This window comes from Eretmochelys imbricata, chromosome 4 (assembly GCF_965152235.1).
Source record: "Eretmochelys imbricata isolate rEreImb1 chromosome 4, rEreImb1.hap1, whole genome shotgun sequence".
Lineage (NCBI taxonomy): Eukaryota > Metazoa > Chordata > Testudines > Cheloniidae > Eretmochelys > Eretmochelys imbricata.
Genome location: NC_135575.1, coordinates 1,069,796 through 1,085,888, shown reverse-complemented (window position 1 = coordinate 1,085,888; position 16,093 = coordinate 1,069,796). Strand labels below are relative to the sequence as shown.

The window sequence follows — 16,093 nt, the reverse complement described above, 5'->3', positions numbered from 1 at the left end:
GTTCCTGCCTTGGGAGCTGCATTCACTGAAATTTGCCTTCTCTCTGCAGGGAAGAAGGGAGATGGCTATGCTGTAGCTCAGGGTAAGTGATAAGAGACCCATCACCTCTTTTCAAGTGGCCATCTCTGAACGGCCATCAGTATTTGCTTGTGGATTTTAACCTGGAGCCACTGATAGGAGATCCTCGCTCCCACTCATAGGCCTTGTCTACACTGAGGATTTTAGGAAAATCTCCAACTATTGCTCTAGTACCATAGAATCGTAGAGTCGTAGGACTGGAAGGGACCTCGAGAGGACACCTAGTCTAGTTCCCTGCACTCATGGCAGGACTAGGTATTATCTAAACCATCCCTGACTAACCTGCTCTTAAAACCCTCCAATGAGGGAGATGCCACAACCTCTCTAGGCAATTTATTCCAGTGCTTAACCACCCTGACAGGATTTTGTTTTTTGTAGTGTCCAACCTAAACCTCCCTTGCTTCAATTTAAGCCCATTGCTTCTTGTCTTATCCTCACAGGTTGATGAAAGCAATTTTTTTCCCTTCCTCCTTCCCCCTCAGTCTTCTCTTCTGCAGACTAAACAAACCCAATTCTTTCAGTCTTTCCTCACAGGTCATGTTTTCTAGGTCTTCAGTCATTCTTGTTGCTCTCCCATGGACTTTCTCTAATTTGTCCACATCCTTCCTGGACACAATACTCCAGTTGAGGCTGTATCAGCACAGAGTAGAGCGGAAGAATTACTTCTCGTTTCTTGCTTATGACACTCCAGCTAATCCATCCCAGAATGATGTTCGCTTTTTTTTTTTTTGCAACAACGTTACACTGCTGACTCATATTTAGTTTGTGATCCATTATGATCCCAGATCCCTTTCCACAGTACTCCTTCCTAGGCAGTCATTTCCCAATTCTTTATGTGTCCATCTCATTGTTCCTTCCTAAGTGGGATAATTTACATTTGTCCGTATTGAATTTCATCCTATTTACTTCAGACCGTTTTTCCAGTTTGTCCAGATCATTTTGAATTTTAATCCTATCCTCCAAAGCACTTGCAACCCCTCCCAGCTTGGTATCATCCGCAAACTTTATAAGTGTACTCTCTATGCCATGATAAAATAATGAACAGACCCAGAACTGATCCCTGAGGGACCACTTGTTATGCCTTTCCTGCTTGACTGTGAACCACTGATAACTACTCTCTGGGAACGGTTTTCCAACCAGTTCTGCACCCACCTTATAGTAGCACCATCTAGGTTGTACTTCCCTAGTTTGTTAATGAGAAGGTCCTGCGAGACAGTATCAAAAGCCTTACTAAAGTCAAGATATACCACATCTACCTCTTCCTCCCTATCCACAAGGCTGGTTACCCTGTCAAAAAAAGCTATCAGGTTGGTTTAACACAATTTCTTCCTGACAAATCCATGCTGACTGTTACTTATCACCTTATCTTCTAGGTGTTTGCAAATTGATTGCTTAATTATTTGCTCCATTATCTTTCTGGGTACTGAAGTTAAACTGACTGGTCTGTAATTCCTCGGGTTGTCCCTAATCCCCTTTTTATACATTGGCACTATATTTCCCCTCTTCCAGTCCTCTCTCTCATCTTTCATGACTTTTCAGAGATATTGACTCAGATATCGCCTCTGTCAGGTCCTTGGACTTCCTCTTGCTTCTAATGTGTTTGTAGAATGTTTTCTTGTTACCCTTTATGTCTCTAGCTAGTCTGATCTCATGTTGCACCTTGGTCTTTCTAATTTTGCCCCTACATCCTTGTTTACAGTTTTCCTTTGTAGTTTTATCTAGTTTCCACTTTGTGTAGGACTCTCTTTTGATTTTTAGATCATTGAAGATCTCCTGGTTAAGCCAGCGTGGTCTCTTGCCATCCTTCATTTCTTTCCTGTGCAGTGGGATAGTTTGCACTTGTGCTCTTGATAATGTCTCCTTGAGAACTTTCCAACTCTCCGGAACTGTTTTTCCCCTTAGACTTGCTTCCCATGGGATCTTACCTATAACTCCCTGAGTTTGCTAAAGTCTGCCTTCTTGAAATCCATTATTTTATTCTCTTGCTTTCCCTCGTACCATTCCTTAGAATCACGAACTCTCTCATTTCATGATCACTGTCACCCAAGCTGGCTTCCACTTTCAAATTCTCAACCAGTTCCTCTCTATTTGTCAAAGTCAAATCTAGAACAGCCTCTCCCCTAATAGCTTTCTCCACATTCTGAAAAAAAAATTGTCTCCGATAAATTCCAAGAACTTTTTGGATAATCTGTGCCCTGTGATGTTGTTTTCCCAGCAGAGGTCTTCTTCAGTAGTGTAGCGTGGCTGTAGACACATGTTCTCTAACCTTGCTCAGAGGAAGTCCTAGACGATACAAGGGTTAAAAACACCTGAACCCCATCTCCTCAATTGCTCCACCCCTGCTCTCTCTGGTGGAATTGCATGGCTTGCGGGCATGGGTCCCAATTTTGCTAGTGCAGACAAGGCGATAGTCAGGAATGTATACGGTGGTTTGGGGCTGAATTATTATCCCCCTAGAGCTGTGCTGTGTGTGGCTGACTTTGACCCTGAAGGTGTTTGACCTGCTTTTAACACCCTGCTAGGGTGCAGTCATCCAGCTCTCTCTTTACCCTCTCCGGGGTACCTCCAGCGGGTAACGGAGGGGGTTTGAGAAGTGCCAACAAATCCTCCCCTGAGCACCACCCTTCTTCCTACAGCTGGCCCTCAGTCATGCCTCCCTCACTCCTCTTTATTCTAGAACAACGGAAGTTCACATGCAAGAACTTTGTTAACGGGGAATTAAGGTTGCAAGTGGTCAGCCCTGCCCTGGGCTCCCTGTGTCCTTTCAGAATGGGAGTGTTTAATTCCCAGAAGTCAAAAGTTGGCAAACGAGGATATGCAGAGGTGTTATGATGAGGGCCTTACCAAATTCACAGCCTTGAAAAATGCGTCACGTACATTGAATTCTGGTGTTGTGTGCTTTTACCTGATACTATACAGAGTCCACAGGGGAGACTAGTGTGTCTCAGACCAGGGGTCCTGACCCAAAAGGAGGTCTTTGTGGGGGTTGCAAGGTAATTGTAGGGGATTCCAGTATTCTGCACTGCCTTCAGAGCTGGGTGGTCAGAGAGCAGCTGCTGCTGGCCAGGTGCCCAGCTCTGAGGGCAACGCAGAAGTAAGGGCGGCAATACCCTCTACAGTAACCTTGCTGTGCCCTCCCAGCCCCTTTCTGGGTCTGGACCCCTACACTTACAACCAGTGTTCCCTCTAATTTTTCCCACTCGTATGCGGAATGAATCTTATGTGACACCGATATGGAGGTGATGTGTGACAGATCACTTCCATATTGGGGCAGATAACAAAATTAATGGGGTGGAGCTGAAGGATTTGTTTGGTGTTCGGGAGGGGGCTCCAGGCTAGGGCAGAGGGTTGGAGTGTGGGGGTGAGGGCTCTAGCTGGGGATGAGGGATTCAGAGTGCAGGAGGGGGCTCAGGGCTGGGGCAGAGGGTTGGGGTCCGGAGTGGGGGGATGAGGGTGTTGACTGATGACAAAACTATATAAATACACTAGCCAGATTAGATTTACCAGAAACTATAAACTGTTCAGCCCCAGTTTCAGAATGTGTGTTAAATTGTCTTGCTTTCAGACCCTATCTGTATAGAAATTGTATTAAAGCCCAAATGTACATGAATTGAAAATTTATACATTTTATATAGGACCAAAGAGACTGTTGTATTGGGACCAGTTGGCCTTTACCTTTCACTTTCCCAACTCTTCTCTATCCTTTGCAGTCTGTCTTTCATGTACTCTTTCTGCTCAGGTTGCTTTCAACAAAAGGCAAGAGTAATTTTCTCTTCTTAATTCGGTTGCCTTGAGTGTTGTCGCTTTCTCCTTTGCCCTGTGTTTTCAAACAACAGTTCTTGGTTTTGTTTTGGGGTTTCTCATACGTACCCACATTTTAAAACAGCACCTTTTTAGAGCTCCACTTCTTGGGGTGGATAAAAATCAGAACTTTAAAATTTGTATTTAAATTATGACATTTAAATTTAGAGGGTTTTTTTAAACTTAAATCAGATTTCTTATTTACATATTGCTAGATCTTCTCTTCCATTTTATGGTCTTAAATTGTCAAAGTGGATGTTTTCTAACTTGTTTGTTTTTTTTAGTTTCCCAATTGTTAATAAAATTTCAGATTTTATGTAGGTTTTTTCTACTAAGAAGTTTCACACTTAAAATGCTCATCTATGCTGAAAAAGACAAGCCCAAGGCCTCATTAATATCCCCTAGTATGAGACTATAGAGAGACAGAATTCAAAACCAAGTAGCCTGTGCTCTATGCCTCCTTGATAAAGAGCTTTGAGATCTACTAGTGAAAAGCAACGTGGAAGAGCGAGAGGATTTCTGGCCAGTACACTGTACTTCCACAAGTAAAGAGCTGAAATGCTTCAACCATCAGGTTTTGCAGTTTGAAGTCAATAGGACTTGTGCCCTGAGCATTCTCGAAAACCCCTCCCTTAGGTGGCTAAAGGCAGGCTGAAGAGCCTGAAAACTTTGGGCTATATAAAAAAATTACTCCTGTAAATTACTGAGAGTTCAAATAATTTTTTATTGTTAACACAAAATTGTTTCACTGTTGAAGTGACAAAGATTGTATGCCACTACATGACAAGTTCTTAATAAAAATACACTGAGTCCCTGATGCTGCAAACACTTACTGAACTTTAAACAACGGAACTGTTTCTATGAGTAAAGTTATGTATCTGTTTAAGTGTTTGCAGGATCCGGGAATTGATTTTAAATATTTGGATTTTTGCGTACAGCAATTTTATAAAATTATGATACCCAGTGACTTGGAGTCCAGGGGCTGCGGGCTCTGGGGTGGGACCGGGGATGAGAGGTTTGGGGTGCACACAGGCTGCCCCGCTGGGGCCAGAGGATTTCCTGCAGCCCCTCTCCCTGCTGGCAGCAGCGAACTCTGGGGGAGGGGCCCCGCTCACCCCGCCAGAGCTCTGGGGCTGGGAGAGAGGCCTGTGGCAGCCCTGCATGCCCCAACTTGCTTCCCTCCCCAGTTCCCACCCACCCCTACCTCTCTCCTCTCCAGCCTGCTGCTCCCGGCCCTTTATAGGTTCTGCACAGCCCTTTATAGTCTGCTGTGCAGCTTAGAGGGAACTTAGGTTACAGCACCATGAATTATCAGACTGAAATATCTGAATAATGAAATTTACAATTTTTAAAATCCTAAAACTGTGAAATTGACTAAAATGGATCTTGAATTTGATAGGTCCCAATTCTGATGCTTCCCATGCAACTCAAACTCTGCCCCAGTGGGTCTGGGAATAGGAACAGGAAGTAGGCCAGCACCATGCCAAACCAAACTTGCCCTTGTCTGTGTGCCCAGCACCACCCCAAATCCGCATTCCTCTTCCTACCGTCCACACTGTTCGGAGCAGCGCCATTGATTAAGGCGGGAATTGAATTGATGTTGATTGGCAGGGGGACTGTTCCCTCTATTTTTTTCCATCACTGTGCAGAAGGAATTTTGTTATGTGCACCAATATCGAGGTGGATATGTGGATGTGTGCCACCAGTAGGTACAAAAAACCTAGATTTAATGTATATATTTTAAAAGTTACCATAGGGATAATTACTCCAGCCAGGACAGGTTAGGCATTTTAGAACTCACTGCTCAAAGAATTAAATTTAAGCATAAGAGAAATATTTTTTTTACTGCACAGACCAGTCAAAAATCTAAAATAATAGCACTTTGAAGGAATAAAATTACAGAGAATATGTGTGCACTGAAAGAAATACCAAGAAGTAACAACAACAAGAACAACACAAGTATGTGTTGGAGGTGAGTGTGAAAGAGAAAGTGAGTGAGTGTGTGAGAGAGAGAGACACACACACAAAATCTGTGTGTGTGTGTGTGTGTGAGAGAGAGAGACAGTTTGTGTGTGAGATACCAGACTCTGTGTGTGTGTGTGAGAGAGAGAGACAGTTTGTGTGTGAGATACCAGACTCTGTGTGTGTGTGTGAGAGAGAGAGACAGTTTGTGTGTGAGATACCAGACTCTGTGTGTGTGTGAGAGAGAGAGAGACAGTTTGTGTGTGAGATACCAGACTCTGTGTGTGTGTGTGTGAGAGACAGACAGTGTGTGTATATGTATGTGTGTGCATGTGTGCTGGCTGCTGGGGAAGTCTGAGAGACCGTGCGCTGTCTCTTGAAGGCACTCACACCAGAAGGCTCAGACCCCAGCAGCTGAGCTCTCCTGCTCCTGATCCCTGTCCCCCCCTCCCCCCGGCCTGCACTGCAGAGATGGGTCAGGTGGGTGGGGGGAGGGGGAAACCCTGACATCAGCGCCACCTCCCTCCTCCCCGCTCTGCACAGCCAGGAGGAGGGTCTCGGGAGCTGCTGCCCAGGGGCTCCAAGGCAAAGGGCAGGAGCAACGGGGCTGCAGAGCAGCGGGGGGAGGGGCACCTGAACACATGCTGCCATGCGCAGCTCTGCTCATTAAATGCGTGGGATTTGATTCATTCCTGGGTGGCCGCGCGACCGTGCAGCTTAGAGGGAACACAGGGTGAGGGTGAAGTATATGGTGTCCTTGAAGGACCCGTCTGGGCACAGACAGAAGGGGGCAGAGTTGAGGGTTTTTGGCAGGAGTATCTGTGGAACTCCTTGCCAGAGGACGTTGTGAAGGCCATGACTATAACAGGGTTAAAAAAGAAACTAGATAAATTCATGGAGGATAGGTCTGTCAGTGGCTATTAGCCATTATGGGCAGGGATGGTTGGATAATTACCTGTTCTGTTCATTCCCGCTGGGGCACCTGGCACTGGCCACTGTCAGAAGACAGGATACTAGGCTAGATGGACTTTTGGTCTGACCCAGTGTGGCCGTTCTTATGTATCCTTAACCCAGCATTTCCTACTTTGCCAGCCATTGAATGTTGAGTAGTCCGGGCTCCCGTTCTGACGAGGCATGAAGAGCACAGAGCAGTGCTGAACCCCTGCAGTGGTAAGGTTTTTTGCAGGTGAATAATGGAAATCCTGGGCAGCTGCCCTGTAGGCTGGTTAAGCCAGCGTGGTCTCTTGCCATCCTTCATTTCTTTCCTGTGCAGTGGGACAATTTGCACTTGTGCTCTTGATAATGTCTCCTTGAGAACTTTCCAACTCTCTGGAACTGTTTTTCCCCTTAGACTTGCTTCCCATGGGATCTTACCTTAGCAAACTCAGGGAGTTGCTAAAGTCTGCCTTCTTGAAATCCATTATTTTATTGTGTTGTTTTCCCTCCTACCATTTTTTAGAATCATGAATTCTGTCATTTCATGATCACATTCACCCAAGCTGCCTTCCACTTTCAAATTCTCAACCGGTTCCTCACTATTTGTCAAAGCCAAATCTAGAACAGCCTCTCCCCTAAAAGCTTTCTCCACATTCTGAAAGAAAAATTGTCTCCAACACATTCCAAGAACTTGTTGGATAATCTGTGCCCTGCTGTGTTGTTTTCCCAGCAGAGGTCGTCTTCAGTAGTGTAGCGTGGCTGTAGACACGTGTTCTCTAACCTTGCTCCGAGGAAGTCCTAGACGATACAAGGGTTAAAAACACCTGAACCCCATCTCCTCGATTGCTCCACCCCTGCTCTCTCTGGTGGAACTGCATGGCTTGCGGGCATGGGTCCCAATTTCAGTAGTGTAGACAAGGCGATAGTCAGGAATGTATACGGTGGTTTGGGGCTGAATTATTATCCCCCTAGAGCTGTGCTGTGTGTGGCTGAGTGTGACCCTGAAGGTGTCTGACCTGCTTTTAATGTTACACTTCTTTTGATTTACCTGAAAGTTGGTTTGGTGCTTGTGATATCTGGGCCTGATCCAAAGCCTGTTGAAGCCAATGGGAGTCTTTCCACTGACTTCAGATCAGCACCACTCTGTCGCCTCGATGACAAGTTCAAATCCCCTCCTCAATTGTCTCCTGTAATTAGCTTTACCAACAGGACCAAGACTAAAAATTATGGGAGATATTTACATACATTATTGACTGCATCTGAGGCCCTCTAATGTCTGGTATGAAGAGCCAGTATAAAGTGCACAGATCTGCCGGGCCCTGCTAGGGTGTAGTCATCCAGCTCTCTCTCTATGCTCTCAGGGGTCCCCCAGCAGGTAACGGAGGGGGTTTGAGAAGTGCCAACAAAACCTCCGCAGAGCACCCCCCTTCCTCCCGCAGCTGGCCCTCAGTCGTGCCTCCCTCCCTCCTCCTCGTTACTCCAGAACAACAGAAATTCACATGCAAGAACTTTGTTAATGGGGAGTTAAGGTGGCAGGTGCTCAGCCCTGCCCTGGGCTCCCTGTGTCCTTTCAGAATGGGAGTGTTTAATTCCCAGAAGTCAAAGGTTGGCAAACCAGGATATGCAGAGGTATTATGGCCAAATTCACAGCCATAAAAAACGCATCACGGACCATGAAATCTATACAGATTTCACCAGGGAGACCAGCGCTTCTCTAACTGGGGGTCCTGACCCAGAAGAGGGTTGTGGGGGGCGGAGGGGGTTTGCAAGGTTATTGGAGGGGATCACAGTATTGCCACCCTTACTTCCGTGCTGCCTTCAGAGCTGGGGAGCCAGAGAACGGTGGCTGCTGGCCAGGCACCCAGCCCTGAAGGCAGTGCCCCCCCAGCAGCACCCTAGACGTAAGGGTGGCAATGCCGTGACCCATCGACAGTAACCTTGCTGCCCCCCCCAGCCCCTTTTTGGTCAGGACCCTACAGGTACAACACTATGAAATTTCAGATTTAAATAGCTGAAATGATGAAAATAACAATTTTTTACATCCTGTGACTGAAATTGACCAAAACCAACCGTGAATTTGGTAAGGTCTTAATTATGATGCTTCCCACGCAACTCAAACTCTGCCCCAGTGGGTCTGGGAATAGGAACAGGAAGTAGACCAGCACCATGCCAAACCAAACTTGCCCTTGTCTGTGTGCCCAGCACCGCCCCAAATCTGCATTCCTCTTCATACCGTCCACACTGTTTGGTGCAGCGCCATTGATTAAGGCGGGAATTGCTGTTCATTGGCGGGGGGAGGGTAACATCTGTGGTCTGCGTGAGGGACCCCTCTGGGCACAGCCCAAAGGAGGCGGAGTTGAGGTTGTTTGGCAGGAGTATCCTTAGCCCAGCATCTCCTGCTTTGCCAGCCGTTGAATGTTGAGTAGTCTGGGCTCCTGTTCTGACGAGGCATGAAGAGCATAGAGCAGTGCTGTCCCCCTACAATGGTGACGTTTTTCGCACGTGAATAATGGAAATCCTGGGCAGCTGCCCTGTAGACTGATCTGTGCACCAACCAGCTCACTGCTCGGGAAGGGTCAGGTGATGACTGTTCCCTTTGGATAGGAGTCCCCGTATCTACTAACTACGCTGAAACTCTGCCTTGTGAGAGACGCTAATATACTCTCTCTTCTCCTCCTCCTCTGCACAGCAAACGACCAAGGATCTAGTGGCTCTGACCTATCTGCCAAGGGTAAGTGACAGGGGCTCTAGCCTAGGGGTTCACTGCTCTCACTGAGGCCTCTGGAGAGAGAGACCTAGTCCAAGTCATTGGACCCTGAGTCTCCCTGGCCCGTCCCCTCTAGCAAACCAGCCCCAAGGAGCAGAACAGGGGAGTTCTGGATCTCTTATTTCCCTTTTATTCACACTGGGGGTGCAGGAACAGGTTTGCAGCCAAATCCCCCTTGTTTTCACTGCGATGACTTTAGGTGTGAAAGACGCTAGTGAGAGGGATTTCTCTGTGGCTGCTGACACAGCGTGGGCTGAGCTCAGCTTTTGCAAGGATAACTCCAGCTGCTTCAGAGAACAGTCTCCAGTGAACTGCAGGGAGGAAGCAGCAGGGACAGAGCCCAGCACTTGGGGCTCCAGGAACCCGGGTCTGTGACCCTGGAGCTACAAGCTTTGTCAGCGGGGTTAGAGATTTTGTCCACTGAACCCTGCAGCCACTCGGGCGACCGCCCTGACCGCAGCGTGCACTGTCATTGCAAAACATGATGGCAGGTTTCCTTTGACAGACGTTGCCTGTGTTTAACTTCTGCAGCTTAACTGAGCCTGGTGGAGTCTGTGCCTCAGCCTGAGGGGACCCCCGAGAGGAAGACGGATGAGCTCTGCTCTGTCTCCCTACAAGAACCAGTCAACCCCTCCCTAGCTTTCCTCTGGCACTTGGAGCGTCCCGTGTGGGATTTCCGGCCTCGTCTCTCTGCTCACTGAACCACGTTTTGCTTTTCAGGTGTCATAGTTTTCTGTAATAATGTTTTATTTGCACAAAATAATTTCCAACATTTTAATGGATAAAAACTCTGTTAGTCAGAGTTCAGTGTTTGCCCCATTCAGTGTGGGCACGCCGTGCTCTGGCTGCGCGGTGCGGTGAGCTAGGTCTGTCAGCAGTAACTGCTTGTGCGTCTGTGGTGGGGACGGCTTTTTTTCCTGCCGAATTTCATGATTATAACACGGTAAATGGCCGGGTCTACTCGCAGCTGGTCGCGCTGCTGCCATCATCAGCTGCGGACATCTGTTGGACAGGAATAAGTGTCTGCATTTAGTTTGTAAGTGCCTCTAATGTCCTTTTCACCATTCATAGAGCCATAGAAATGCTGGGCTAGAAGGGCCCTCAAGAGATCATCAAGTCCAGCCCCAATCTCAGGCAGCACCAAGTTAACCTAGACCATCCCTGACAGGTGTTTGTCCAACCTGTCCTTAAAAACCTCCGAGGATGTTGATTCCACATCCTCTCTAGGCAACCTGTGTGACGAAGTGGGGTATTTTCCTAATGTTGCGTATGTATACTGTGTGCCTCAGTTTCCCCCATGTGCTGCATGTCTAACCCAGGTGGGAGGTGGGGTGTCTGTTGTTGTAGAGGACCAGGTGTGACCCGGTCTAGCAGCCTGGACCCCAGACCATGGCCTGGGCACTTTGTAACTTAGCGACTGATGACCTGAAGGCCCATCCCAACTTGGAGCCAGCCAGTTATGGGCAGCGGAGAGAACAAAGAGCTGAAGAGAGAGTCACCTGGAGACCTGTTTGCCCGGGAAAGAAGACAGATGGAGATGGGGCCTTGGAGGTGATATGGGGTGGGCCGCAGAAAGGAGGATTCACTTCTGGTCTGGGAACAAAGAGCGGCCTGAGCCCACCTGGGTGGGGACAGACCCAGATGGACGCCCCTGAGAAGGTCTTGTAATCTGCTCCAGACGTACAATAAACCCTTCTGTGCTGCGCTGGCTGAGAATCGCTGCAAGCTCGAGAGAGGCAGGCATGCTGGAGGCTCAGACGGGCGGTACTGGGAGGCGGAGGAGAAGCCTACAGCTTAAACCCTGAGCAAAGAGTGTGACCTCATGTAGGCTCAATACTCTGAAAGGCCGGTTCCCCACAGGGGCCATACGGAGCCAAGAGGGCACTGGCCTGTGAGTCTGTGACAACCTGTCCCACACTGAACTGTCCTTAGAGCTAGAGAGTTTTCCTAATGTCTAACCTAAATCCCCCCGTCTCCTACTATCAGTGCACCTGGAGAACACTTGATCACCGTCCTCTTCTGAGCAGCCCTTAATGCCGGGGTAGATAATTATTTTTTGTCAAGGTCCAAATTTCTTGGTCACGATATAGCCACGGTCCAGACTCAAGAGAAACATTTTTCACACCACAAGTGCCCTGTTCAACGACCGCCTGCAGTGCTGTGAAATGTGCCCAGGGCCTATATTGTTTATATTCTTAGTGCATTAAATGAAAAATAAAATCAAGCCATGGTATAGCCTGAAAATAACCTCCAAGAAAGATAACGAGGAGTCTGGTGCCACCTTAAAGACTAACCGATTTGTTTGGGCATGAGCTTTCATGGGCCCACGAAAGCTTATGCCCAAATAAATCGGTTAGTCTTCTTGGAGACCCCAGGGCATGGCCACTAGTTAAGTCGAGGGGATGGAAGGCCATAAGGGTCGAGGAAGTCTCCCTGCTGAAGGCCGAAGGGCTTCTTCTCAATGCCCCTTAATAGAATTCAGGCCTGGCTGGTTTGAGTAAGCTCTTTTGCTCTTAAAACAATGTTGCAGCTGCAGATAATGCCTCATCGTGTAAGGTTTGCTGACGCCAAGTTAAAGATAATAGGAGAGAGAACTACAAGGCCAGACAGGACGTGCTGATTGTTTAAGTTGCTAGGAATGCTTGTTAGCGGTTGCAGGAAATAAACATTGTTGTAACCCATATAAGGAAGGCAGAGTATTTGTGTAAAGTTTTAATTGGATGATGTGTAGTGCAGTAGCATTAAGGGATATAAAAGTGTGTGTAATGACCTGCTCTGGGTGCAGGATTTGAGATTCTGTTCTCCCTGGACCTGGTTTGCAGCTGCACATAAACTTTTCTGCTTCTCCACCCCATTGCGATTATTGAGTGAAGCACACCGGGTAACGAACCCCTGCTGTTGTTTGGCCTCTGGGCACTGGGTGCTGGCAACAGTCTTTAAGGTGCCACCAGACTCCTCGTTGCTTTTGGGGATACAGACTAACACAGCTCCCCCCGATACTTGTCTCCAAGAAAGATGTAATTTATCTGAAACGCTGAGAAAGTGTTTAGAAAATGTCAAATAGATGCAACTATTAGCATTAAAAATACTTTCAGGCAACAGGTTTAAGTCTGTGTGTGGGTTTGTCAAATATGGTTATTGTAGGCGTATCCGCACAGAGAGAGAGAAACAGATTCAAAACTTTTTCAGCCGTTTCTGGTTTATTTACCATCAGTATCAGAGTTTGAAAGAAACACTTAGTACACCTGAACTCTTCATCTTTTATGATTCAAGCCTTTCCACTACCAAACACCCACCCACCACCACTCCCAGATCCTTCTCAGCAGCGCTGCTGCCGAGCCAGTTTGCCTCATTCTGTATTTGTGCATCTGGTTTTCCTTCCCTACGTACCACACCTCACATTGGTCTTTGTTGAATTTCATTTTGTCATCTGTGGCCCAGTTCTCCAATTTATCCAAGTCCCTCTGAATTTTAGCTGTATCTTCCAAAGTGCTGGCAACCTCCTTCCCCCCACCCCGCAGCTTTGTGTCATCTGCATCATTGATCAGTCTGCTCTCTGTACCTACATCCAGGCCATTAATAACGATGTTAAATGCTGGACCCAGAACAGATCCCTGGGGAACCCCACTGAAGACCACCTCTTTTGCCCTCACAGTTTACAGCTCTCTCCTCCCCCTCAGGGTGCAATGATCCTCTACAGGTTAACAGGACCTTTTTCCAGTGAAAGAGCCTTTATCACACTGTGAATATTCTTAAACATGTACATGTATTTGTTAGCAATCAACAGCTGATCAGCAGAATACACTCACCGAGCATCTAATGCTCACCACTCCCAATAAAGCAGACAGACCTCTCCTAATGGCCAGTCAGCGTTGTGTCATCAGGGGCTCTGGCTTCTCCACAGTCTGGTCATGCAAGGGTTAAAAATCCGAGCTGTTCTGGCCTTGAGCCGAATCCCCGAGCTACGTTCCAATGAGCTTGTTTTCTCACCCTCCGGATAGAGTTAAAATGAGAGTTCTTCTTACAATACCTTCTTCGCCAAGTGTTTTACTCAAAGCATGACTAGACGTCTCACCAATCATAACCCCTCATGGGCTAAAGCAATTTCTCTAGCAACAGCAAAAGCAACTTATCAGCAGAAGCAACTTTTAACTCAAACTCCCACGGGCGCCCAGTCAGAGCCTTGCAGACACGCCAGGGCAGCGGGTCCGTCCTCCCTCCCGGTCCAGTCGCTCTGTGACGTTCCTGGGTCTGTCCCGGGGAGTGATGCTGCAGCTGCCCCTGGCATTCCTTGTCCCTGCGCTCAGGAGCACAGCAGGGGAGCTGCCTTGTTCCTTCCCCAGTCCTGGGGCTGCCTGGACCCACCGCAGGCTGGGGAGGGCGGCAGGTGAGAGACACAGATGGCCTCGAGACCCCTCCCTGACCAGCCTCCACAGACGGGGCCAAGCCCCTCTGCCTGTCCCAAGCAGCCTGGAGGGCTTGCTGGGTTTAACTCTCACCTCCGGGGTGAGACTGGATCGTACCACAGTGTAACGGGGACGTGCTGGTGGCTCCTCCCTGGGGAATTTGGGTGCTTGGTGCCCAGGGTTCATCTCTCCTGGTGGCAGAGAGCACAGGAGCAGCCAGTGCAAACGTTATAGCCTTCCCCTCTGCTCATGGGTGGCTGGGCTTAAAGATGCCTCTGAGCCAGGCACCTTCACCCAAAAGGGAGCTGATTCCTGGCCCATGGCAGGGCGTGAGCTGGCATCAAACAGCTCACTCTGGGCAGGGCCTTGTACCCTTACTACCCCTATTTCTCCAGAGTTGAAAGGTCAAAAATCCCCCTCAAATCTTCCTTTAAGAGATTAATAGCGTCTGAGCTGCGTGGACAGCGATTTGCACTAGTTGGTGTGGGGATGGGGGGGCTTGGTGTTGGTTGGGGAGCTCCCTGTCCATATCCCCCACCCCGGAGCCCACTCCAGGCTCATCCATACCCCCCTGCGGTCTCCCAGGAGCTGGAGCTGCCTCCTCTCTGCGTGATGAGTTCCCTTCTTGATGGAGGGCTCTTGCAGCTGCTGTGATCCGGTGTAGTTTCACTCTGTTGTGGCTGTGAGGACGACTGTGCCGGTTTCAGGCAGCCCAGGGGCTCTGGGTGAGGGAGCGGCTGACAGGGGATGTTTGATCTAGAACAGGAGTTCTCCAACTTCACTGCACCATGACCCCTTTCTGACAACAAAAACTATGACATGTCCCCACGGGGGGGAGCTGAAGTCCAAGCCTGCCTGAGCCCCACTGCTCTGGGTCCCCACTGCTTCAGCCCCAGGCAGGGGTCCTGTAACCTGAGCCCCATCACCGAAGCCCTCAGGCACATCTAAGACAGCCTGGTGACCCCACTAAAATGGGTTCGCAGCCCACTTTGGGGTCCCAAACCACAGTTTGAGACCCATTGATCTAGAAAGTTAAAATGTTTTTACTGGTACCTAGGTAGCAGCTGCCCTTAATGATTTTATAAAAGAGAATGTTTTACATAGTCTATTCTGAGATGTCCGTAGTAGCCATTAAATACAAGAAACCATGTAAAAATAATCTTCTAAAATAACTAAATGAAATTTCAAAATTGTTATATTTTCTAAAATTATTATTTTTTTAATTCTCTCTAATTGGCAGTTTCAGAAATATTTGTTTTCATTCTGAACTGGATCAAAAGCAAATTTCAATATGTTAAAATTCCCCCTAAAATAGAAATTCCAGGTTCTGACCAGCTCCCCCCATAATTCCTGCCTCCCAGCCCCCATTATAACACGGCTTTTGCCTTCATAATCACAGCCAATGCTGGTCAAACTGAAATGCAACTAAGACAGTTTAATAGCGCCTGATGAAGAAACCAGGGATAGTCTGTTCTGTGTTTGTACAGCGCCGAGCGCAGCGGGACCCTGGTTCATGCCCATGGCCCCTATGATAAACACGGGATAAAGGACAGTTCTGTGGGCAGAGGGATCTGGAATGCGGGGAGGGGGGTGTGAGGCCTCCTGGAGCCAGCAGAGGGCAGCAGCGACCTCCTGGCAGACCTGTACTCCAGCTCCTGTCTCCGGGGTCCTGAGTCCTGGTTCTGTCCCCAGCCTGTGCTGGAAAATGCACAAGGAGCAGGACTGACCTGCCTCTCCCGCAGTGTGATCCTCACACAGAGACTCCAGCTCCGGCCCAACAGCACTCACAGGGCAGCTGAATTTTCTGGGGAAAAATTGGCTAAATATAGGGTTCACAACCAATCATTTCTTAAAATGTCCCCTCGTGTCTCACTTTCCTAATCTAGCCTTTCTCAAAGGCCAGGTGAGCTGATCAGAATGGGGCCTTCTGTCCTTACCAGCTTTGAATCTGGGGAAAGGTGCAAAGTTGAAATGTTAGTAACCATTTAAAAGCGGCCAAGCGTCCTGTGGCACCTCGAAGCCTAACAGACGTCCTGGAGCATGAGCTTTCGTGGGCGAATACCCCCGTCGTCGGAGGCAGGGAGTGGAAATTCCCAGAGGGGGGTGTAAATATGAAGCAAGAATCAGGCTAGGGATAACGAGG

General features: G+C 48.3%; 1 protein-coding gene across 1 annotated transcript in view; it reads left to right on the top strand.

The window, feature by feature from the left end:
- The window catches only part of LOC144263814 (class I histocompatibility antigen, F10 alpha chain-like), a 40,390-nt gene extending 27,743 nt beyond the window's left edge, over nt 1-12,647 (top strand). Inside the window, exons 6-8 of the mRNA XM_077814801.1 lie at nt 50-82; nt 9,467-9,508; nt 10,076-12,647. Coding sequence (XP_077670927.1) covers nt 50-82; nt 9,467-9,508; nt 10,076-10,080 — 80 coding nt within the window. The 3' untranslated portion in view covers nt 10,081-12,647. The remainder of the gene's footprint in view (nt 1-49; nt 83-9,466; nt 9,509-10,075) is intronic.
- The last annotated feature ends 3,446 nt before the right edge of the window (nt 12,648-16,093 follow it).